The sequence below is a fragment of the Lagenorhynchus albirostris genome, chromosome 18, assembly GCF_949774975.1.
Source record: "Lagenorhynchus albirostris chromosome 18, mLagAlb1.1, whole genome shotgun sequence".
In the NCBI taxonomy this organism is placed as follows: domain Eukaryota; kingdom Metazoa; phylum Chordata; class Mammalia; order Artiodactyla; family Delphinidae; genus Lagenorhynchus; species Lagenorhynchus albirostris.
The window spans coordinates 32,330,964-32,358,354 of NC_083112.1; the positions used below are offsets into that span (position 1 = coordinate 32,330,964).

At 35.1% G+C, this 27,391-nt stretch overlaps 1 protein-coding gene across 1 annotated transcript in view; it reads right to left on the reverse strand.

Moving 5' to 3' along the window:
• The window catches only part of DIAPH3 (diaphanous related formin 3), a 546,228-nt gene that overhangs the window by 165,594 nt on the left and 353,243 nt on the right, over positions 1-27,391 (reverse strand). Inside the window, 1 exon segment of the mRNA XM_060128783.1 lies at positions 2,250-2,385. Within this exon segment, the coding sequence (XP_059984766.1) occupies positions 2,250-2,385 (136 nt within the window).

Genomic DNA, 27,391 nt, shown 5'->3' on the forward strand with positions numbered 1-27,391 from the left:
ATTATTTTCAAATTGGAAAATAAAATAAACTTAATTATTTTTAAAAATGAAAACTTCCTTCAGGAGAAATAGAAATTTAAATGAAAACATTATTAAGATTACATTGGATGTGAGGTTTCATTAAAATTTTTGCTTCCTGTCAGGTTTCAACTTTCCAGACTGATTGCTAAAAAGGCTCTGTGTGACAGACCCCTAGGTAAAACCCACAAACAGTACACAGCCAATCTGCCATCAAGTAACCCATCTAGATGACTTGTTAACCAACACAAAATGAGCTAATGTTCAAATATCAGAATGTCTGGTAAATTAGGCAGTAATACATTATTTTAAAAAGGTGTCCAGAAGTTTCTTTTAAAAATCAGTGCTAAGTTTTCCTGATCTCCATTTTGTTAACACTTTAAGATACCTCTGAGAACACTTCCTGAATTTCAAATGTACTCCTGTGAACAAGAAATTGTGCTTGGATAATTTTTTCCCCTAGAAGAAACATGTACAATACATTAAGATACTCAGCTTGCTTTATTAAAGATAAAATATGCCTGTAAAAGTGAAAGTAAAGAAGGCAAAAAAGGCATCTCGGTTTACCCCAGGGAAACCTTAGGTGAATTTGCAGCCCTGAGTTGTAAACTATGGTAATTGAGCAGTGAAGTTGATGGATTTTAATTAAAGTTTTCTGCAATCCTTAGTGGCTTGGAGGTGGAAGAGACGGAATTTTGAGAGGGTAAAAATATAACTACAATTTACTTAATTCTTTTGCTTCTAACTTAGTGGTAACTTTTAGCTTTAGAAAATATACATATACGTCTCTGTAAAACAGTAGTTTTCCTACGTTTTCTTTTAAATTTTTTCCAAGAACTTTTTTTTTTTTTTTTTTGCTGTATGCGGGCCTCTCACTGTTGTGGCCTCTCCCGTTGCGGAGCACAGGCTCCGGATGCACAGGCTCAGCGGCCATGGCTCACGGGCCCAGCCGCTCTGCGGCATGTGGGATCCTCCCAGACCGGGGCACGAACCCGTGTGCCCTGCATCAGCAGTAGGACTCCCAACCACTGCACCACCAGAGAAGCCCCCAAGAACGTTTTAATAAAGAAAATTTCAGGGATTGCCCTGGTGGCGCAGTGGATAAGAATCCACCTGCCAATGCAGGGGACACAGGTTCAATCCCTGGTCCAGGAAGATCCCACAGGCCACACAGCAACTAAGCCAGTGCGCCACAACTACTCAGCCTGCACTCTAGAGCCCATGAGCCACAACTACTGAGCTCATGTACCACAACTACTGAAGCCCGCGTGCCTAGAGCCCATGCTCCACAACAAGAGAAGCCACCACACTGCAACGAAGAATAGCCCCCACTCACAGCAACTAGAGAAAGCCTGTGCGCAGCAACAAAGACCCAACGCAGCCAAAAATAAATAAACAAAATAATTTTAAAAAAAAACAGAAAATTTCAAAATACAAAGGTAGAGAAAATGGTGTAGTGAACACATCCAACCCTCCAAGTACCCATCACCCAACTTTACCGCGTAATATTTACAGCCAATCTTGTGTCATCTATACACCTGCCTACTTTCCAGTCATGCTAGGCTATTTTGACTGAAATCCCAGATATAATATCTTTTCATCTATAAACTTTCAGTACGAGTCTCTAAAAGAGACTTTAAAACATATTCACAACAATGTTGTCACGTCTACAAGAAAAAAATAAAGTATTGAAATTTTTCAGACTACTTTTTTCTACATTTGTTTGGATCAGAGTATATATAAGTTTCATTTATTACAATTAGTCGATATGTCTCTTTAAGTCTCTTTTAATCAGTAAGTTTCCCCTCCATCATATTTTCCCCTTCCTTAAGAGTATTTTGTTAAAGAAAACAGGTTACTTGTCCCAGAGAATTTCCCACAGTTTCTTATAGTTAATTTATTCACTGACATAAATTCTTGCAGATTGGTTATTTAAGTAGTAGCCAAAGAACTGGTTATTTAAGTAGTTGCCAAAGAACTGCTAATATAATGGAACTACAACAGTACATCAGAGGACCAAAATCACCTATGACCAATATCAGAATTAAACCACTACTTGTTAGTAAACTAAAGTGGGGAAAGCCCATAAAAGAAAGAATTGCTCTACTGTTTAGCTATACAAATAAGCAATCCTGTCTTCCTTTTTCACAGAAGTATATTAAACTGCTGATAAAGTAACCCATATTAATCTTGGTGTACACAGTATAAATAGCAAATTTGATAGTACTCACCAGTCTTCATTTCTAACAGGCGCTTTTTCTTTCGTTGGCGTTCAAGTCTTTCCTTCTCTGCCAATTCTTTGGCTATCCTGGCACGTTTTTCTTTTTCCTCTGCTTCTCTTTTTTTGAAATTGTCCTTCATTGCTTGCTATTACAAACAAATTTTGGAAAATGATCAATATTAACCACAGGGATTCCACAAAGAAAATGGAAAATTATTAATCTGTAGAATTGTGATTAAATGTCCTTTAAGTAATGGCTACTTCTTATATTAGTAACACAATCTTTTAAAATATTAGCACATGAATAGCTACCTTAGATTACAAACCATTATTTAACAATTTCTTTCATACAGAGAGAAGTGTCACAAGGATGACTAAAGAAATATTTAGCATTTCAAAGTCAGGCCCTCTGACTGTTCATCAAAACCAATAATGACATGTGAACCATAAGAAGATCTCAATAGATATGTGATTAGTTACTTTCTTATTTTTTAAATTTTTATGCAAATCAAGAAATGCCACTCATGTGGCATTTGTGGGAATTAGCAGGTAATCACAGATTTTTCAAAGTGCCAACAAACAGCATGGCATGATATTACACTCTCCTGTGGAGACCATATTCTCAGGACCAATGAATCCAAACAGGTTATCTAATTGCTAGTTTATCACTAATAGAATTAAGTAGAAAAGTATATAATTAAACTTTAGCAAGTAGGTGGCATGTTATTTTGGGGGGAGGCTTTAATTTCTTCTTTACTATAATATTCTTCTTTTTTCTTTACCCTAGGGATAATGCAAGTTTTTCTTTAGAAATAAAATAAAAAACAGAATAAAGTATTATTGATCAAAACAATAAAAGGAAAATTGCAAAGAAAAAGGAGGAATAAAAAGCACAGAATAAAGGGAATATTAAACTCAGCCATTCATCCATCCATGCAATAAACATTTACTGAAAGACTGAATAGTAAATGGTACTAACCTAAAGACTTGGGAAATAGAGATATAGTTCTAAAACAAGTTTACATTCTGTGTGATAGTGTGGGACAGGAGGCAAAGACAGATGATAAACAATTAAAATCTTTAATAAATATAGTACTACAAAAAAAAAATTAAAAGAATGATGTGATAGAATGCCTGGACAGTTAACTTACATTAATTAGGTGGTCAGATAAGGCCTCCCTTTCTGATTTGATTCAAGCTCAAAGTCAAGGACCTACCCAGATAATGATCTGGGAAAAAAACAAATGCAAAGGCTGTTGGTGGGTTGGAGAGAGAAGAAAGAGGCCAGTATGGTGGTGTTAGATAAGGTCAGAAGATATGCTGGGGCCTGATCATTTAGGATCTTCTAGAACAAGATAGGGGGTTAGAGTTTCTTTCAAGGAAGTAGGAAACAACTAAAGACTTTCAAGTAAGAGAGTGCGAAACTAAGTACTCTAAGATACAAGTACTAATGAAGCACCTTTGTTCCAAACTATTTTTTCAAAGATATTTATATAGTGAACACTCTTGGTAGAGGTAGTGTCTACCTCTTAAGCAAATGGATATGTTTACTGTCCAGTATGATAAACTGGAGCAAAGGTCAAATAGTCTTACTAATTCTGAAAAACGATTGGGTTCCCTAAATTCAGGATTTCCTTCCAGTAATACAAAGCACTATGTGTGTAGGTATTAAACCCAGCCCTCTTCACATTGCCCTGTGGGAACCTGAGATCAGTAATCTATGAAAATATTTACTCTAGCTATGACTAGTGCTGTAATAAACCATTCTTTGTTTCTGACCCCATGGTCTTTTGTCTTTACCAACATCTACGAAACTATGGAAATCATGAAACTTTGATAAATTCTCAGATTCTTCACAGTTCGTGACATATAGTAACACTAAATATTATTGCTAAGCTATGAAATACCAGCTGCAATAATACATATTTTAATATGCAATCCGTCCTTTCCTCAAAATGGAATCTGCATCCTCCATTCTGACTCAGAATGATTGTGTGCTTGTTCACTACAATGAAAGTAAGAGGCAGAAGCAAGACTTGAAAGCTATCTACAGTTTATATTTTTTCCACCATGTGGCTTCATATTGATGCAGCATACGTTAAGCACCAGCTATAAGACGACAGCTGCTAAAAAGTCAACATAAGTTAGGAAAAGTGAAGGCAACCTATAAAATGGACAACCACGAATAAATGGACAAATTCTTAGAAAGGTATAATTTCCTAAGACAGAAGCAGGAAGAATTAGAAAATGTAAGCAGACCTATCACAAGTAATGAAATTGAAACCATAATTAAAAATCTTCCAACAAACAAAAGTCCAGGACCAGATGGCTTCACAGGCAAATTCTATCAAACTTTTAGAGAAGACCTAACACCGATCCTTCTCAAACTCTTCCGAAAAACTGCAGATGGAGAAACACTCCCAAATCCATTCTACAAAGCCACCATCACTCTGATACCAAAACCCGAAAAAGAAATCACAAAAAAAGAAAATTATAGAACAATATCACTGATGAACATAGATGCAAAAATCCTCAACAAAATACTAGCAAAAAGCACATTAAAAGGATCATACACCATGATCAAGTGGGATTTATCCCAGGGATGCAAGGATTCTTCAATATATGCAAATCAATCAATGTGATATACCACATTAACAAATTAAGGAATAAAAACCGTATGATCATCTCAATAGATGCAGAAAAAGCTTTTGACAAAATTCAACACCCATTTATGATAAAAACTCTCCAGAAAGTGGGCATAGAGGGAACCTATCTCAATATAATAAAGGTCATATATGACAAACAAGCATCATACTCAATGGTGAAAAACTGAAAGCATTTCCTCTAAGATCAGGAAGAAGACAAGGATGTCCACTCTCACCACTATTATTCAACATTGTTTTGGAAGTCCAAGCCATGGCAATCAGAGAAGAAAAATAAATAAAAGGAATACAAATTGGGAAAGAAGAAGTAAGACTATCACTGTTTGCTGATGACATGATATTATACATAGAAAATCCTAAAGATGATACCAGAAAACTACTAGAACTAATCAATGAATTTGGTAAGGTTGCAGGATACTAAATTAATGCACAAAATCTCTGGCATTCCTATACACTAACAACGAAAAATCAGAAAGTGAAATTAAGGAAACACTCCCATTTACCATTACAACAAAAAGAATACAATATCTAGGAATAAACCTGCCTAAGGAGGCGAAAGACCTGTACTCAGAAAACTATAAAACACTGATGAAAGAAATCAAAGATGACAAAAACAGATGGAGAAATATACCATGTTCTTGGACTGGAAGAATCAATATTGTGAAAATGACTATACTACCCAAAGCAATCTACAGATTCAATGCAATTCCTATCAAACTACTAATGGCATTCTTCACAAAATTAGAACAAAAAATTTTACAGTTCATGTGGAAACACAAAAGACACCAAATAGCCAAAGCAATCTTGAGAAAGAAAAATGGAGCTGGAGGAATCAAGCTCCCCAACTTCAAACTATACCACAAAGCTACAGTAATACAGAATGGTACTGCTACAAAAACAGACATATAAATCAATGGTACAGCATAGAATGCCCAGAGATAAACCCACGCACATATGGGCACCTAATCTATGACAAAGGAGGCAAGAAAATACAATGGAGAAAAGACAGTCTCTTCAATAAGTGGTGCTGGGAAAACTGGACAGCTACACGTAAGAGAATGAAATTAGAGCACTACATAACACCATACACAAAAATAAACTCCAAATGGATTAAAGACTTAAATGTAAGACCAGACACTATAAAACTCTTAGAGGAAAAACACTCTTTGACATAAACCACAGCAAGATCTTTTTTGACCCACCTCCTAGAGTAATGGAAATAAAAAGAAAAATAAACATATGGGACTTAATTAAACTTAAAAGTGTTTGCACAGCAAAGGAAACCAAAAACAAGACACAAAGACAACCCTCAGAATGGGAGAAAATATTTGCAAATGAAATAAGAGACAAATGATTAAACTCCAAAATATACAAATAGCTCATGGAGCTCAATATCAAAAAAACAAACAATCTAGTTAAAAAATGGGCAGAAGACCTAAATAGACATTTCACCAACAAAGACATACAGTTGGCCAAGAGGCACATGAAAAGATATTCAACATCACTAATTATTAGAGAAATGTAAATCAAAACTACAATGAGGTATCAACCTATGCAGGTCAGAATTGCCATTATCAAAAAATCTAGAAACAATAAATGCTGGAAAGGGTGTGGTGAAAAGGGAACCCACTTGCACTGTTGGTGGGAATGTAAATTGATACAATCACTATGGAAAACATTATGGAGGTTCCTTAAAAAACTAAAAATAGAACTACCATATGACCCAGCAATCCCAGTACTGGGCACATATCCTGAGAAAACCATAATTCAAAAAGAGACATGTACCACGATGTTCACTGAATCACTATTTACAATAGCCAGGACATGGAAGCAACCTAAGTGTCCATCGACAGATGAATGGATAAAGAAGATGTGGCATATATATATACAAGGGAATATTACTCAGCCATAAAAGGAAATGAAATTGAGTTATTTGTAGTGAGGTGGATGGACCTAGAGTCTGCCATACAGAGTGAAGTAAGTCAGAGAGAGAAAAACAAATACCGTAGGCTAACACATATATATGGAATCTAAAAACAAACAAACAATAAAACATGGTATTGATGAACCTAGTTGTAAGGCAGCAGTAAAGAGGTAAACATAGAAAAAGGACTTGAGGACATGGGGTGGGAGGGTGAAGCTGGAGCGAAGTGAGAGTAGCATAGACATATATACACTACCGAATGGAAAATAGTTGGCTGGTGGGAAGCAGCAGCATAGCACAGGGAGATAGGCTCAGCTCGGTGCTTTGTGATGACCTAGAGGGTGAGAGAGGGAGGAGCGGAGGGAGGCTTAAGAGGGAGGGGATATGGGGACATGTATATGCATATGGCTGATTAGCTTTGTTGTGCAACAGAAACTAACACAGTATTGTGAAGCAATTATACTCCAATAAAGATCTATTAAAAAGAAAAGACATGTGGTTTCACAGACAAGTGTGTATATCTGTATGTGTGTGTGCATGTGCACCTGTGTATGTATGTATAAGGGAGATGGGAAAGGAAAGGTGGATTGTGGAGGACAAAGGTTAGGCAAATATTTGGGAATCAAAGCTTATTTCTTGTTTGAGGGAAATGAGTAAGAGGAACGGGTAATAGATAAAAAATATATCATGTAGATTATTTTTCAAACTTATTAAAGCATACAATTTCCAGATGTGAATTTTCTACTTTAATGACTGGATGCATTTCAATGAGAACATTGAATAGATCACCTATTACCAGATATAATTGCCACACCCTTTTAATATTCCATTGGGCAATAAAAAGTCAAATTTACTTCTTAGGATCTATAAAAATAATGTCTACCTTTAGAAATAAGGTCTGAAGTAGTTCTTAAAGCTATTCTGTTTTATGGAAAATGCACTATAGAGTTTCATTTAAAAGCCTATCTCATTGAAAACATATCTTATTCTAACATTATAACTATTAGAAGAATTTTAGCTGGAAAAATACCAACAGACAGCACAGAAATAGGCAGTTAGTCTGAAAATACTATCTCAGTTCAAATAGTAATTTGGAGTTTTCTTTTATTCTAAATTTTGAGAAGTAAAAGCAGCCTAAAACAGAAAAGTTTAGAAAACCGCATTATTCTAGATATAATTGCCTCTTAGTTACTTCAATTCTAAAATTTGAAGCCAGAAAGGAAAGTTACGGGTGAACCATATACATAGTTATCTATAAGACAACAATTTCTTTTTTAATCAACTTATTCTTGACCTGGTTTTCCATATAGTCAGTTGGTAAATAAATTGCCCTGCCACTAACTACTTTCATCTATGTAAAGCCAAAAGAAATTCTTTGAGTGCTTGCAGAACTTCCAGACACACCCTGGTACATGCTCTTGTCTGAAAGATCTATGGGCTTACCAGTCTAGAGGATTTTAAAACGTCAGTCACATTTTGACTGTTCACTTCAAAGGTATAACCAATAATTTACCTGGGTTCCTAAGGCTCACGTGCTTTTTATGGTAATAGAAGATTCTAAAATATCTCTAAAAAATACAGAGGTATATTAATAAATGTACATATAAAAATATATAGATATATGTTAACAAATATACATGTGTCTGTATGTGTTCATGTCTGTGTATTTTGGAAGAAAATAAAATACACCAGTTCACAATTGTTTTCCTCCTATAGTTTGTTTTCTACATAACTAAATGTAATAACAAGAACTTTCCCACAACTAGTTAAATACACATTATAGCATTATACAACACATTTTCTCCCAGAGAAAGCAAAATAAACCAAAGTCAGTAAATTTAAATGAATGTGTGTATGTGTATGTATGTAAAATTTAGAAGTCTAAAATTTAGAGTATAATCCTCCAGAAATTGTGGCTATTATCATAAATGTTATCTTTGAGTTTTTTATATTTGCATTATCCTTTATTATAAACTTCTATGACTTGCTTTTTTCACTCTACATTTCTAAGATTCATCCATATTTTTATGTATAACTTGTGTTTTATTATTTATTCTCCTATCAGTGGGATTTGGGTTGTTTCCAATTTGGGGCTATGATGAACCATGCAGTTACAAACATTTTTGTATGTTTCCCTGTGTACATGTGTTAAGAGTTTTTCTTAATGGCAGGTCTCGTTGGCTCTTAGATCTGTTTAGAAATTGTTGAAAGATACTCTTTAAGTGAAAGAGAACAGAACATTTTAGAACATAACATAAGCAGTGAGGATAAGTATTGCTTGTTTCTGTTCAAAAAAATATATAAATATAAGAGTTCTGGGTCCCATTATAAAATATTATTTTACAATGTGGGTTAGGGTCAAATACTTTGAAAGCCACTGCTTTCTAGGATAGGAGCACAACTGACAAATGAAAGGAGAGGGTTGTCTTCAGTCTCACTAGGTGATGTAAAAGTGTTTTCAAAGTGCTTGAGCCAAAGTACACCCCCACCATCAGTACATAATCATAGCCTACATACTCACCAAGACTGTTATCATCAGTTTTTACCTATATGGAAGGTATATAATAGTATCACATCATGCTTTTAACTTGTATATCTATGTTATTAAGTATTTTCTCACATGTTTATAAAATATTTGTATTTCCTATTCTATGAAATGCCTATTCCTATCTCTTATCCACTGTTCCATTTGGCTATCATTTTCTTAATGACTGTAGTTCTTTAAATATTTTGGATGCTAATCTTTTGTTAGCTTTATAAATATGTCCTGGATTGTAAATGTCATTGTACTTTATGTATGTTGTCTTGCAGTAAACAGAAGTTCTCAAATTTATGTAGTAGTCAAAAATCTCTTTTCCCTTATTGTTGATACCTTTAATATATTATTTAAGAAATCCTTCCCTACATCAAAGACAACAATATTCCTCCATATTTTCTTCTTAAAATTTTAAATGATGCTCACATTTCAGTAGCTACTTTATTTAACTGGGATCAACATTTGTGAATACAGTTGTGAATAAAATGAGCTGGGAATCCAATTTCATTTTTTCATATGAAAAATGAGTTGACCCATAACAATTTCACAAGTAGCCTGTCCTTTCCCCCATTGATCTACAAAGCCATCTCTTCTGGATTTCAAGTGTCCATATACATGTTGATGTTTTGGGGCTGTTTTAATACATTTGATCAATGTATCCATGTTTGTACCAATAACACTCTGTCTTAATTATGATAGCTTATATATTCTTCTTCTTCTTCCTTTTCTTCTTTAGAAATGACTGCACTATTCTTGGGCCTTTGCTTTGTCATCTATATTTCAGAATAGACTTATTAAGAGTTTTGAAAAAGCTTATGAGGATTTTGAACAGAATTGCTGATTCTGTAGATTAATTGAGAATTGATATCTTTATATCAATATCTTTATATCAATATTGAATCTTTCTATTTATGAACATGATGTGGCTCTCCATTAAGTTTCATCTTTTAAAAGTCTATTGAAAAAAACTTAGAATTTACCCCATTCAGGTCTTGGACATCTTTTGTTAGATTTATTGTCTGTATCTTCTCTTCCTATTTCTTATAAATGATGTATTTTTTAAAAATTATGAGTTTTCAATATTTTGTAACTAATGTGTAAAAATGTATTTGATTCTATACATTCCATTGACAAAATTTATTTTTAATAATTTTTCTGTAGGTTCATTTTTGCATTATTCCTATGAATTTTTCCTATGAATAATGCAAAAAGGAACCTACAGGAAAATTATTAAAATTATTAAAAATAAGAAATACATAATGGACGATTAGTTTCTTCCTTTTCAGTTTTTATACTTTTCATTCTTGTCTTATTGTACTGTAGTAGCTAAAAGTTAAATTTCCATTATTAGGTAAAGAAGGTTCCCTTTGTCCTACATTTCATATTTAGGGATAGAGGGTTCAACCAGTTTATTGTTCTTGCTTTAAAAGATGAACAACGGTTGAATTTTATCAAATGTTTTCTCAACCTATTGAAACTCTTAATGTAGTGACATGGATATTCTAATACTAAACCACGCTTCCATTTCTGAGATAAGCTCAACTTGGACATGAAGAATTTACCTTTTTGAACATTTGGTCATAATTTTTTTTACACTCTATTAGTTTGGAATAATCGTTTAATTAAAATTTGGGAAAACTCATTTGTAAAACTTTCTGGGCCAAGTATTTAATTTGTTGGAAGATTTTAAGTCATTGAATTAAAAATTAGTCATAGACCTATTCAAGATTTCTATTTCTTTTAAAGTCAGTTTCAATATGTAATTTTTTTCCTAGGAACTTATCCATTTCATTGACCTTTCTAATTCTGGCCTACAAATTTTTACAATATGCTCTTTTTATTAGTATCTTCTATATCTATAGTTATATTCCTTACATTCTCAATATTGTTTCTCTTTTTTCTTGATTAATCTCTTCAGAAACTTATCTAATTAACTTGTCTTATTGAAATAAGCACATTTTGGTTCTTAAAAATTCTCTAAAGTCATTTTTTTCCCCTTCATTTCCTTCCATTTTTTCTGGATTGTATAATTGTTTTTAAATTTCTGAAGTCAGATGCTTACCTTATTAACTTTGTCTTTCTGATTTTTTTTTTTTTTTTTTGGTGGTACATGGGCCTCTCACTGTTGTGGCCTCTCCTGTTGCGAAGCACAGGCTCCTGACACGCAGGCTCAGCGGCCGTGGCTCACGGGTCCAGCCGCTCTGCGGCATGTGGGATCTTCCCGGACCGGGGCACGAAACCATGTCCCCTGCATCGGCAGGCAGACTTTCAACCACTATGCCACCAGGGAAGCTCTGTCTTTCTGATTTTTTAATATAAAGACTTAGGGTATAAATTTCTTTACACGACTATTATTTTGGCCCACAAATTCTGATGTATTTTCAGTACTTTCAGGTCTGTTTGTTTCTATGATTTCTTCCTTGATACATGAATAATTTAGTATGTTTTTAGAATTTTTTAAAAAGGTTTTAAAAGGTCACCCTTTTAAAATTTTATTTCTAACTTCATGTTATTGTGGTCATGAATAAACCTGAAACTTACAAGATTTGTTTCACAATCTCTAGTATGTGATTAACTTGACAAAAGGTCTACCTGTGATTGAGAAGAATATGTGTTCTTTAATTGCTGGGTTGGGTTCTATACACATGTATCAAATCAAATCAATTAATTGAATTGTTTAAAGCTCCCATATCTTTGGCAATATTTTTATGCTTGACACATGAATAAGTTAGAGAACTTTGTTGAAGTTTTCCAATATAATGCTATCTGTCAACTTATTCCTATAGTTTACTATAATTTACATGTTTATTTTGATGCCATGTTATAATGCACATGCAAATTTTTGAATCATATCTTTCTGGTGAATTAAGCTTTTTATCATGAAATAATATTCCTTTAAGTCTATTTTATCTGTTATTAACATAGTTTCCCTTTTTCTTTTAATTAATATTTGTCTTGTATTTCACTAACTGTTTTGTTACTTCAAACTTTTCCATATCCTTGGGTTATTGGTTATTTTCTTATAAACAGCATAAGACTATATTTTGTTTTTTGTCCAATCTTATGGTCTTTTAAAATGTTATTATAATTTATAAAATATTTGTGTCCACAACTTACATTATTTCTTCTATTCTGTTTAATCTATCCTCCTTTTACATGTAGTTTTTGTCTGTTTGTTTTACTTCATATGTCTTTCTTAGTCCATTTTACCCTATAGTTTGGAACTTATACTATTTTTTACTGACTATACTTGTAATTTTATCACACAAATTAATGATGTTTAAAGTTAATTGATATCTTGACCTCCCTTTCTCCCCTTTGAACAATACAGAGAATATAAAATACCTGAACTCTAAACATATCATTCAATTTACTTAACAATTTGTCCAATAGTTAAGCTCTGTCTCCCCTTCTCTGCAAAACAAGCTACACATTGTTTTATTGTATACTTCATTTCTATACATTTAGTTTCATGGTAGGTATGCCTTCTTGTCTCTCAACTTTTTCTTTAAAAATTCTGCTTCTTTAAATGCATCCTTCAGAGCAGGAGTGAGTAAACTACAATACTTGTTCGGCCACCTATTTTTGTACATGGAGTTTTACTGGAACATAGCTGCACCCCTTCATTTACCTACTGACCGTGGCTGATTTTGCATGGCTATAGCAGAGCTAAGTAGTTGCAACAGAGGCTGCATATATTTAATATCTGGCCCATTGAAAAGTCTGCCAATCTCTGCTTTAGAAGGTCTTTTAACAAAGGGATATTCACAGAAAACACCTTTATTATCTGTTTACATGAAATTAGTTTAATTTTGCCCTTGTTCTATAAAGAGCTTATGCTGAATACCCAAAATTAAGAGAACAGTAATTTTTTTTCAACACTTGAAAATATCTCACTTTCTTCTATTTTCCATTTTTGCTAATGAGAAGTCATCTGTATCTAACTGTCGTTACATTAGTGATTGTATCTTTCTCTTTGGCTGCTTTTAAGATTTTGTCTTGTAGTGTTCTACAGTTTCACTACAATATTTGTTAAGTGAATTTCATTTTATTCATCTGGCTTGGTATAGGCTGTACTTCCTATTCTATGGATTCTTGATCTGGAAAACTCACAGCCGTCATTCTGAATATTGTCTTTCATTCATTCCTTCGAGTCTATCTTTCTGAGACTCTCATGGTACAAGGGGTAGCCCTTCTCACCCTGTCCTCCATGTTTCTTAACATGTCTTTTACACTTCTTATCTTATTGTCTCCCTGGATTGCACTGGACAATTTCTTTAGATCTATTGTCTAATTCACCATTTCTTTCTTCAGCTGAATGTAGTCTGCTGTTTAATACATGTTTATGTTCAACCATCATGCTTCCATTTCCTTAAATTCTATCTTAATTCTTTTTCAAACCTACTTCGTCATTTTTGGTAATTTCCTGTTTCTTTCTCTCTCTTTAATCTCATCTGTTATTTACTTCAACATCAAAAATTGTTATTCAATATCTAGAGTCTTGGGGGTTTATATCTATTGTTCTGTTCTATCATGATCATTTCACCATACAACGCCTTGTTTCTTTGTGTGTTTGTTGATTGCGATTAAGTGCTCTTATTTGATTAAACTTAATTTGCAAGAATCTAGAGGATCAAAATTGTAATTGCCTCTTGCACAGAGTTTTTAATTTGCTTCTGTAAATAATCAGGTATCATTTGTAACCTGTATAAGTTTAATTTCCTTTGTCCTAGGCTTGGCATATAAATCTTATGCAGTGTACCTAACCTGCATTTAGTCCTGGTCTTAATCTTGGCATCCCAAGGCAAGCTTGGCTTTCCCCCTTGTGTACCTATGTTATGTTCAACATGTAAGTTTCAGCTTTGTCCTTTTCTCTTTAACCCTTTTTACCCTCAGAGATCTCCCTTGCTTTCACACCAAACAGCCATGTTTTAAAATGCTTTGTTGTATTGCAGTGGGATGGATATTTAAGAATCCATATTAACAGATCAATGGGACAGGATAGAAAGCCCAGAGATAAACCCACACACATATGGTCACCTTATCTTTGAAAAAGGAGGCAAGAATATACAATGGAGAAAAGACAGCCTCTTCAATACGTGGTGCTGGGAAAACTGGACAGCTTACATGTAAAAGAATGAAATTAGAACATTCCTTGACACCATACACAAAAGTAAACTGTAAATGGATTAAAGACCTAAATGTAAGGCCAGACACATTTTTTTAGAGGAAAACACAGGCAGAACACTCTATGACATAAATCACAGCAAGATCCTTTGTGACCCACCTCCTAGAGAAATGTAAATAAAAACAAAAATAAACAAATGGGACCTAATGAAACTTAAAAGCTCTTGCACAGTAAAGGAAACAATGAGCAAGGTGAAAAGACAACCCTCAGAATGGGAGGAAGTATTTGCAAATGAAGCAACTAACAAAGGATTAATCTCCAAAATATACAAGCAGCTCATGCAACTCAATATCGATAAAACAACCCAATCCAAAAATGGGCAGAAGACCTAAATAGACATTTCTCCAAAGAAGATATACAGATTGCCAACAAACATATGAAAGGATGCTCAACATCGCTAATCATTAGAGAAATGCAAATCAAAACTACAATGAGGTATCATCTCACACTGGTCAGAATGACCATCATCAAAAAATCTACAAACAATAAATGCTGGAGAAGGTGTGGAGAAAAGGGAACCCTCTTGCACTGTTGGTGGGAATGTAAATTGATACAGCCACTATGGAGAACAGTATGGAGGTTCCTTAAAAAATGAAAAATAGAACTACCATATGACCCAGCAACCCCACTACTGGGCATCTACCCTGAGAAAACCATAATTCAAAAAGAGTCACGTACCACAATGTTCATTACAGTACTATTTACAATAGCTAGGACATGGAAGCAACCTAAGTGTCCATCAACAGGTGAATGGATAAAGAAGATGTGGCACATATATACAATGGAATATTACTCAGCCATAAAAAGAAACGAAATTGAGTTATTTGTAGTGAGGTAGATGGAACTAGAGTCTGTCATACAGAGTGAAGTAAGTCAGAAGGAGAAAAACAAATACTGTATGCTAACACATATATATGGAATCTAAAAAGTTTTTTAAAAATGGTTATGAAGAACCTAGGGGCAGGACAGGAATAAAGACGCAGACGTAGAGAAGGGTAATCTGGGACAAAGGGAGAGAGTGGCATGGACTTACATATACTACCAAACATAAAATAGATAGCTAGTGGGAAGCAGCCACATAGCACAGGGAGATCAGCTTGGTGCTGTGTGACCACCTAGAGTGGTGGGATGGGGAGGGTGGGAGGGAGATGCAAAAGGGAGGTGATATGGGGATATATGTATATGTATAGATGATTCACTTTATCATAAAGCAGCAACTAACACAACAATGTAAAGCAATTATACTCCAATAAAGATGTTAAAAAAAAAAGGAATTCCTATTAACATATTGTGAAAAGCAAAGTCCTCAAAAGTTTGTTCTTATAGAAGGTTGACCAACACATAATCTTTATTTCTTAAATACTTTCGTAGGGACTTCCCTGGTGGTGCAGTGGTTAAGAATCCGCTTGCCAATGCTGGTGACACGGGTTCGATCCCTGGTCCGGGAAGATCCCACCCACTGTGGAGCATTTAAGCCCATGCGCCTCAATTACTGAGCCGGCATGCCCAAACTACTGAGGCTCGCGTGCCTGGAGCCCTGGCTCTGCAACGAGAGAGGCCACCTCAATGAGAAGTCCGCACACAGCAACGAAGAATAGCCCCGGTTCACAGCAACTAGAGAAAGCCTGCGTGCAGCAATGAAAGACCCAACGCAACCAAAAATAAATAAATTTAAAAATAAATAAATAAAATGAAAAATAAATCTTTAAATACTTTTGTATAATGTGGCAGTTCTTATACACTGTATATTTCTCCCTGGGTACATTATACATGTATGTTTTAGAATCTAAAGGTAAACAATTTAACATTGCACAGCCATATAAAGTCAGTCCTAGGCAGGCACTCAAAACAGTTTGCTGAATGAAAAGAATGTCTTAAAAAATACAGTAAATATGACCTTTCACTGCTTTCAGAAATTATTTTTAAAAATCTATCTGAGCTTATTACTGTATATTAGAAAGAGCATACTGGTTAGAAGGAGGAAATCTGAAGTCATATTGCCTTTGTTTGAATCTCCACCTGACACTAAATAGCTGTGTGACTTGTATCTCAGTTTCCTCTTCAGTAAAATGGGTAAAATAATACTTACTTTATGAGGATATTTTAAGAATTAAATAAATTAATGCATGAAAATGGCTTACAGAAGTGCCTGGCACATAGTAGGACCTATATAAATGTTAGCAATTATTAATATTATTAGTAGTAATATTATATTATTACAAACTTATAAAATTATTTTCATTATTACTATGTCATTAACCAAATACCTCAAACACACAATTATTTATCCAGTAACAAATCAATGAAGAGCCATTTCTAGCTTACATCATTTATATGTTTCTATCAAGAAAAAGGGGGGATGCCAATTTTCACAGATCTTATGAGAATATAAATTCCTTCCATCCAGAGACGTTGGAATATGATTGTACATGGAGTTGATAGGAAGTACCAAAGCATGCATCCAATACAGCTAGATTACTTGGCAGGGAAGATAAAGAGATGAACTAAACATGGAAGCTAGGTGTACTCTTGACCTGAAGTCTAGCTATTTACTGCTAAAAATTTAACATATATATATATATGAATTATGTATAAATGTACACATACACAGCTTATAGGGATATTTTAAGAATTAAACGACCTAATACATGTAAATGGCTTACAGAAGTGCCTGGCATACACACACACACATTGTTTTTAATACTCTTGTAAACTTTAAGAGATTTTTTCTGGAAAAGAGTTTAGTTTCCTGTGTTCTTCCCCTCGATAAATTCCTCACTTGAAATTTGACTTTTCTGATAAACTTAAAATATTGCCCTATTATACAACAGTCGTTTTATTTTCCCCAAAAGTAAAATTTTAAAAAATCAATGTGCATATTACCCCCTCCCAAAAAAGCCTAAGAAATAGTCTATATTCCAACTACGCCTTTACTTGACAAATATATTAGCCTTAAGTTATAAGATAAAATTGTAGTAAAATAAAATTTTGAGTATAAGACACAAGCAGACTTCCACAGATCCTGACTTTTTATTTTTTAAAGAAGATGGTGGGGGTAGGAGTTTATTAGTTTATTTATTTTTGCTGTGTTGGGCCTTCGTTTCTGTGCGAGGGCTTTCTCTAGCTGTGGCAAGTGGGGGCCACTCTTCATCGCGGTGCGCGGGCCTCTCACTATCGCGGCCTCTCTTGTTGCAGAGCACAGGCTCCAGACGCGCAGGGTCAGTAGTTGTGGCTCACGGGCCTAGTTGCTCCGCGGCATGTGGGATCCTCCCAGACCAGGGCTCGAACCCGTGTCCTCTGCATTAACAGGCAGATTCTCAACCACTGTGCCACCAGGGAAGCCCGATCCTCACTTTTTGATTGCATTTCTCCATTTGATTCTTAGCCTATTTAAATAGTTTAATCTGTCCAACTCAACATTTTTCAACATATGATAATGTCTTATATATTTTTGTAACAGAAAATTTTGGCAATTTTATTAAATGAAAAAAATATTAAGTTTATAAGTATCTTCTTGTTCAGAGTTATATTTCTTTCACCATTAATGGATATTTAACCTATGTCAGCCAGGGATCTCTTAGTACAGTTTTTACTAAACTCAAGAATCTTTTCTTCTTGCCTAAGTATTCAATTTTGTCTCAAGTCCCTAAAATGAGATTAGACAAACTGAATTTAAATCTGCATGCCTTCCAAAGAGATGGATGTTAGGACTATGAAGACATAGGCTAATTCTCTCAAAGTAAACAACCACATAAGAGTCCAGCACATTCCCACTAAATGCTTGTTAGGACTTTACCTAACCTTAAGAGGCAACACTCAGCCATATGGAATGACTGCTTCCCAGAAATTCCTGATGACTACTTTAAAAACGCATTCCTGTACTCCTGTATATACACAACATGAAAGAAAAAACATTTAGATAATTAATACCAGTCATAAGTCTCTAAGAATGTAAAAGGTATGTGATCTACTTATCAGTTTTCCATCAAAATTACTTTTTTAACTAAATAGATTATAACTACTTTGTGGAAAATACGTTTATTCTTAGAAACCTTTATTTGCAATAATTATAAGGTAGATGCTTTAGAAAGGAATCTAGAATGACAGTTAAAATTAATCAAATTATTTTCTCTGGTATTACCAAATCCAATTAAAAAATGCTATCAGTGAGAACAGGAAAGCATGATATACTATACACCGGCACCAACGCTTCATCACCTTAACATTCAAGACAAAGTGTTTTTAGTTGAACTTTCTACGACCCGAGAAACTTATGAAAATGGAAAACTATCCTTTGAGAATGTCCCAAAGGATGTGCAGGTGCTGATGATTAAACAGTTTTAGCTTCAAGTTGCTCTTTATTGTAAAGTCAGCCTCAGATGAAACACCAAATTACTTATTAGCCCATCAGGGACTTAACATTACTGGCCCTTCATAATTATGCCATGAGTTTGTTTGTAATTCGTCCAAGTACTTTGCAAAATTTTCAAGCAAATGAGATTTTTCAAACTATTAAACAATGTCTTTAATAAATAAAGTATAAAATGTTCACAGTTAAGGTTTTCCCAAAGTAGAACTTGATTTTTCCATTAAATATGTTCTCTTCTCTTGTGTTTTGAAGTGATATACTATAAAAATATTCTTTTTCTTTTTATCTGCCAATCATGAGGCTAAATAAAGGCACAATTAGGCACAAGACAGCAGCCATGAAGAATGGTGCTTAAAGATAGGCCTGTTGATAGGACAGCATTGTTTTTTTTTTTTTTTGAGCTATTGCTAATCAGCTCCTCAAGGAAAACATCCAACCAAAGCCCAACAATATTCCATATAAACATGGTAATATTTAAACATAACATAAAAAGTAGCCTTAAGCCAATAGTGTTTTTTCTGTCCTTCTCTCTCTCTCTTTTTTTTTTTTTTCGGTACACGGGCCTCTCACTGTTGTGGCCTCTTCCGTTGCGGAGCACAGGCTCCAGACACGCAGGCTCAGCGGCCATGGCTCACGGGCCCAGCCGCTCTGCGGCATGTGGGATCTTCCCAGACCGGGGCACAAACCCGTGTCCCCTGCATCGGCAGGCAGACTCTCAACCACTGCGCCACCAGGGAAGCCCCTGTCCTCTCCTGTTCAGGACATGGAAGACCAGTATATCTGATGTACAAAGAATATGCCGTTTTATTCATTTTCATTTGTGGTATCCTCGTTTAGTGCTATCTTTCCAATTACATGGGTTAATATACTTATTATGCTGTATCAGTTATGTAGTTGATTTCTTTTTTCTCCATTATCAATTGTTGTTCTTATTACAGTATTAAAATAATTCAGTCTTTACTTTTTGCTATATTATTTCCATATACAAAATACTTAAAATGTAAAAGGGATATACAAATCACCAGTCATTTAGTCATACAGAAATCTGTCAGTCAAATGCATTTATTATCCCACTAAGCAATGCATACTAAGAATAAATCTTATCAGTAAAAAGAAAAATTAAGCCAAGTAATCTAGGTGTGTTTTTATTGTGAAAAGCCTAAAGAACAAAGATTAGAAGAACCAAACAGAATTCATTTTCAAGGCTGCAAACCCAAATATTCAGCACCTGGAATTGATCTAGTTCTTTAAATAAACAGATGTTAACAGGTAAGAAGAAAAGAAGATTCTATAGTTAGAATATTTATTTTGTTCTAGGTTTGGAGCTTTATACCTCTAAGCTTTATACCTCTAAGTACGATCTCAGAATAACAATGGTGCCAGTGAAGATAATTTTCAAGTCGTAACCTCACCCAAATCAGCAAGGATAGAAGATACTTCCTATTATAATTACATAAGCTGGCTCAACATCCAATCACAGGACTTTTACATGATTTTCTTTTCTCTGACAGTGTATAATGAGTCCATCTACAAGATTTAAGGAGCATACAGAAAATGCTTAATGCCTTGGAGTTCCTGCTGGTCACCCAGTTGGTCTATATAGTAATCATCAGAAATGACATTTAGAGTTGAGAAGCATCAAACTGGGGTAATTTAAATGATTCGGCAAAATGAGTTTTGTTCTAGCTGTACTCTATATGAAAAAAATTTACACTAAAAATACCCTCTCATTGGATGATTTCATTTTTGTTTGGCAAATCACTACTTTAGTCTGAGTATTCACTAGAAGGATAAATTGTATTTGATCAACACATGCAGCAAGACAAAATGAGTTATAACTGATTTTATATTTGTTTACTACACGGTATCTTTCAATTGTGTGAACCAAAAATCAACTTAAAGTCTGCAAACAGCATGAATGATAAATCTTTAACTAGATGAAACATAACTTTAACAAAACTGTAGACATAATCTAAAGACAAAGCTATTGATGGAAAATAGCCATTTATTTCAGAGTATTTTATATGGAAGCATAAAATTAAAAAGAGATAAAATCCTTAAACTATAGATCTTATTAAAATGAAATGGGAAAGGTAAAAATTAATTCTATTCTATGTAGAGAGATCACTTATTTTGAGGGTATATGAACATTATGTTATTTGATCTTCGAACTGTAACATCCTTAAGAAACACATGCTGTTATTAATGGGGAGCTGAGACTCAGGAGGTTAAGTAATCTGCCTAAGTCATAACACCCAAGGCACTCGGATGCCAAAGCCTGCACTCCCAGCCACTGCTGTCTCCCCAGTAGTGACGTGGACAGGAAAAACATCACTATTTAAAACAAACAAAGTGTGAGGCTTATCATAGGCAGAATTCAGCAATCATTTAAAATGTGAAGAAATCAGAGGAAATTATTTTTCTTTGACTGTCATCACACAATTCAGATGGGAGGTATATATGTGGAAAACAAAATTTAGGGAGAAACAAACTGGACTTTATAGACTTTAATAACTGCAAATTTCAGCACATATATCTAAACCCAGTGCAAAAAAAAAAAAAAATACAAGGCACCTCCACCTTTTGTGTATGCAACAGTAATCCCTTTTAAGGCAGGGATTGCTTTCTGCTATCCTCAAAATCCTAACGCTAAAGTGGGGTGTCCAGATATGCAGGGTCTTTGAACCTATTAATAAAGAAGGATGTCTAGTGACTTTTCTAGTACTTCAACATCCCAACAGAGAATGTTTATGTGCTCAGGATAAAAGCTACGTGAACAAAAAAGTTTGACTTCTTTAAGTGTAATCACATCAATTCTATACACGAATATATAATATTGTAAACTCAAAGGGTCTACATAGTTACATATGTCTAATTAAAACAGAAAAATGACATATTCTTAATAAGTAAAACTTATTAGAAAATTTGTTTTCAAACATGTTACTTATAAGAAGACAAATAACAAAGGAATCCTAAGCATTCGGAAGTATTTCTCTAAGATGAGATGTTAAGTAAAATAAATGAGGTGTCAGGTGAAATTTGCTCAAGGAGTTAAGAGTGTTGTTGTACTGTGCTAATAATTCTGGGTAAAGAAAGAAAATAGCAAAAGACCTTCCAATGATAAAAAAGAAGCATCATCAGGATAAGACGTGAGTGTGTTGAAGAAGAAACCATGTAATTTGGGCCCAAGGGAGTAAAAGCAGTTTGAGCAGACTATGTAATATAAAGATGAGTGGGAGGTGGGACCAGGACATACATATGCTTCAAAGCCACAGTGACCAACGAGAGACACAAAAATTAGTTTTAAACTCAAATGACAAACATGAGCCTGCTACAGCTGTTGGATAAGATAAAGGGAAGTAAGTCAGAAAAAGAAAAACAAATATCGTATGCTAACACATATATATGGAATCTAAAAAAAAAAAAAATGGTTCTGAAGAACCTAGGGTCAGGACAGGAATAAAGACACAGACGTAGTGAATGGATTTGAGGGCATGGGGAGTGGAAAGGGTAAGCTGGGACGAAGTGAGAGAGTGGCCTGGACATATATATACTACCAAATGTAAAATAGGTAGCTAGTGGGAAGCAGCCACATAACACAGGGAGACCAGCTCGGTGCTCTGTGACCACCTAGCGGGGTGGGATAGGGAGGGTGGGAGGGAGACGCAAGAGGGAGGAGATATGGGGATATAGTGTTATAAAGCAGAAACTAACACCATTGAAAGTAATTATACTCCAATAAAGATGTTAAAAATATATATATAAAGGGGGACAAGAGGGTCTTTGTAAGATCCAACCAAAATTCCATAATGAGCTCAATTCATCCTGGAGAAGCATGTTATCTCTTTTAATAACAGGTGCATTGGTAATGGCATATAACAATGAGTCTAAAACCAGACCACAGTGGAAAACGATGATTTCTATGTAACACTACACCACTGAAGGCACGAATTTCATTTGGTGAAGTTTGATTCCTGGTGGGTCACCAATTTGCTCAGCCTATAGTGTGAGGCCAAACATTTCCACCTAGTACCTCCAATTTGAACTTTATGCCTCACATGAGTCCTATGGGAAATAAAAATCTATTACAGAGAGGTGCTGACTCTGTACCGCTCACCTTAACCCTCATCCCAGCCACAAGGCTTTGCATTAATAGGCCTATAATTTTAAAAGTGAACATTTTATGCTTTGAAATAGAACCAGACCTGCAAACATTTTTCTATCGTGAGCTCATCAATGTAAATAGAAAGTTATTCTATCAAGGGGTGAGGAAATAAGGTGAGCCTTGTGCTGATTCCCTCTAGTAAGTTATAAAAAACAACCTTAAAAATTACATTTTGATTGTTCTTACAAACTCTCTGAGAGCAATGTACTTGGAAATGGTAAAAAAAAAAAAAAAGTACAGGCTTTGGAGTCAGGCAGTCAGGCCTCCATTTAATCCTGCCCCTGCCAATTCTGAAGTGCGTCTGCCAAGGCATGGATTTTCTTTCTCTGGCCTGTAGTTCCCTCCAGGTAACATTCTGTATCTCATAAAAATGTTGTGAAGACTAAGTGGGATGACACATGAAGAGCACCTAGCACAGGGTCTTAGCAATTCCATCAGTGGCAGCTGTATTTGGTTGAAGATGATAGAAAAGGGGTAAGTTAAACTGTCACAATGAACAGCTGTTCCTCAGAGGAAGCCACAAGATCATGAAAGCTTCCCCCCTTGGTCTACTGGGCTTGAGGCAGCAGACTGAAACAGATGTTCCTTTGTTACCTATTGTAAAAAGTCTCTCAGGGAGACAAAAGGAAGGAGGGAAGGAAGGAAGGAAGGAAGGAAGGAAGGAAGGAAGGAAGGAGGGAAGGAGGGAAGGAAGGAAGGAAGGGAGGAAGGAAGGAAGGAAGGAAGGAAGGAAGGGAAGATGCTGAACAGCTCTATCTATGCAAATTAGTTGAGAGATCCTAGTTAACACTGGTGAGACTCCCTGGCTTAGCATCTCCGTTCAGTCACCTGCTAGCTGTCACTATCTATCTAAGCCTCAGTTTCCTCATTTGTAAAATGGGAATAATCCAGTACACATACCACATCTGTTTGTTGTTGTAACGACAAAATGAATGAGAACACCTGGCACTTGGTTGGCAGTATATGTGTTAGCTATTAGAGAATGCCACCCACTGTAGATGGGGGCATCTGATACTAGATGAAGGAAATTCTGAGCACAGATTAGAAGTGCGAGTACAATAATATAGCCCGGCAAAATATGGAGGGAGTGTGCCAGGCATAGGGAACAATGAGCAGAGTGGCCAGAACTTGAGAGAAAACATTCCATAGTAAGCTGCTGTAGTGGAGGGCAGGTGTAGAATGAGGACAGTGCTCCAACTTCTTATGTGTAATACAAAACGGACCTCCAATTTACCGGAACATTTGCTGCTCATTCATGACCAGGGATCATGAATGTCAGTGGATGAAGTAATAGTGTAAACATAGTTTAATGTATCAACTATACTTAACAATGTAAACATATCTTAAGTGTATCTTAAAGAGAAAATATATTTTTTGCCTATTGTATTAATGTGGCTTTCCAGAACAAACCTTCAACATATTAAAGGTCCACATCTATCCCCAATATTTTCACACTAACTCATTGAAATTAGCCTGGTTTCCACAATTGAATTGTATGGAATTAAATAGCAACCTAAGAGATCAGAAGACATTGACAAATAGACATCTATTTGTCAGTAATTTCTATCAGTCTTGACGCTGTGGTCTTTTTAAAGATACAGTGTCCAAAATTCAAGGAGTATAACTATAAAGAAAGGAAGAAAAAATTTGTGTGTGAAATTATACTTCCCTTACAGTCTTCTTTATGCTTATTTTTATTCTAAAGAAAATTCCCTCTCCAGATTACTTATTTAGATAAAGTGTTTTATACTTAGCTCTAATGATTTTAATTTAGTACAATGTGTATATGAGTGTGTGTGTGTGTCTGTGTCTATATGTATGTGTGTGTGATAGCAGCTACTTCTAGGACCATGTAAACTGTGAAATAGGCAAAATATAGCTGTCACTCTATGACCCTCCACCTTGAATCCTTCTCCATTCAAACACTTTCTCTCTCTGCCCATCACCTAGTAACAGAAATGCCAAGTCACCCAGAGAACTCCTACCAGATCTCAGGAAGATGTGGAATTAGATCTGGTTTCAAAACCAGACAATACGGCCTTGGTCTCTTTCTTCATTTGCCAAAGGGGGATAGAAACAACGAAAAGATACAGAATTATCATGAAGATTGACTGAGGTAATATATGTTAGGCATTTGGAAAAATGTCTGGTTCATACAAAATACTCAATATCTGATGGGTATTATTATTTTATATATGCATTTTATAATTTTATGCATAATTGTGTCATGGGTCCCCAAGACCACCCTCAGGCTTGATAATTTGTTGGAAGGACTCACAGAACTCAGAAAAGTTGTTACACTCACTGTTAACAGTTTCTTACAGTGAAAGGATATAGATTAAAATCACAGTTGTCTTCTCCCAGTGGAGTTTCATTATTCCAGCAACAATGTGTGACAACACGTGTGATGTACTGCCAACCAGGGAAGCTTACCCAAGCCTTGATGTCAAGAGTTACTGAGGGGACTTCCCTGGTGGTCCAGTTGTAAAGAATACACCTTCCAATGCAGGGGACATGGGTTCGATCCCTGGTTGGGGAACTAAGATCCCATATGCCTCAGGACAACTAAGCCAACTACTGAGCTCGGGTGCCTCTACTAGAGAGCCCGCATGCCAAAAATACAGAGCCCACTCACCCTGGAGCCTGCGCGCCACAACTAGAGAAGGGAAAACCTGCATGCCACAACTAGAGAGAAGCCCATGCACCACAACAAAAGATCCCACGTGCCGCAACTAAGACACAATGCAGCCAAAAAAAAAAATAAAATTTAAATAAATAAATAAATAATAAGAGTTATTGAGGTCAGTCATGCAGGCATGAATATAGACTCCCTGCATGAATGACCTTGGCTACTCAGTCTCCAGCACCCCACAGACGATGAACTGACAGTGTGGCCCAAGGCCCCTGGTGAACAAAAGTAGGTGTTCACCGTAAATCACATTTTTTGCATAAACTATCTAGCTTGGCCCAAGGCCCCAGGTATACAAAGAAGGCCATACTGGGCAGGATATTCCAAGGCTCACAGCTGCTCTCTCCAGAGCCAGTCAAGGGCCACTACTTTCTCTAAAATGTACAGGGTTTGAGTACCTTAAGCCCACTGAGTTAACCCTTTACTGCATAATAATTTATTAAGCAACTACCATGCACCAGGAGCTATGACACTTAATATATATTATCTCATTTAATATTTAAATACTCTCATGAGAAAGGAATTAACATCCCCTTTTACAAATATGGAAACTGAGGCTCGAGAAAGTTAAAAGGAATCATAGTCATATATTAACTAGTGTGGAATCCAAACCTTGCTCTCTCAAACTGCAAAGCCTTTGCTACTTCCACTAAGCCATGTTGTCTCATAAAATATGATAAAAATTAAAGTAGTATATTATACGTCACAAATATAGGCACATAATAAATATATTTAATAGATTCATTTCTGGTAGTGAAAAAATAATTTAAAAAATCACTTTGAATTTGTGGAAGAAATAAACTAGAGCTGTGAGCAAATGTGCACTTATTGTAGACCAGTTTTCATTTAAAATATTGAGTTTTTATTGAAAGGGTATCTAGTCACAACCAGGTGATTATAATCAAGTCCAATAAATTCAGCAATAAAGTTTTCCTGAGATTAAAAAGAAATTCAACCTTCTTTAAATTCAACCTTCTTTTTCTTTACACCTCAAAACTTTTTAATCCCCACAAACATTTGCTGAAACACAAAAGTGACTCACCCATCTATTAAGAATAACGTTATTTTTTGTTGTAGAAATGTATTACCAGTTTCCCTAGAGGAAACAATGCTTTCTCACTTTAATACGTGTGTGGTTTTCTCCCCCATCTAATCAGCTAATACTTTTCAAAAGATCTTTTTAATGCCTAAATGAAAGGATTCCACATCAGAGACCTGACCTCCCTATTAAAGTATCTAAAGGAAACCCTAGGAATGTAAAATCCATTCAAAGGCAAATTGCAGGTAGCTTATTATACAATGCATTAAGAAAAGGGGAAAAAAGCTTCATAAGAACTGCACAGAATTTGGTAAAATTATACCACAAAAATACAAATTGATCTTAAGTATAAAGAAACAAATTCATAGCCAAAAGCTTACTACAAAAGTGCTTTGTAGTCAGCCAGGAGGGGAGTCTTTACGAAAAGCTTCAGAATTTGTCACTTTTTCAATCAAAATTTCTGATTACAGCTTAATGTTGGGAAGGCCAAAAAAAGGACAAAACACATTTTTCAATAGATTTAAAAATCTGAAATTTTTAAAGCTAACTTTCAATATCAGAAAAGGTAGATTTTACTAC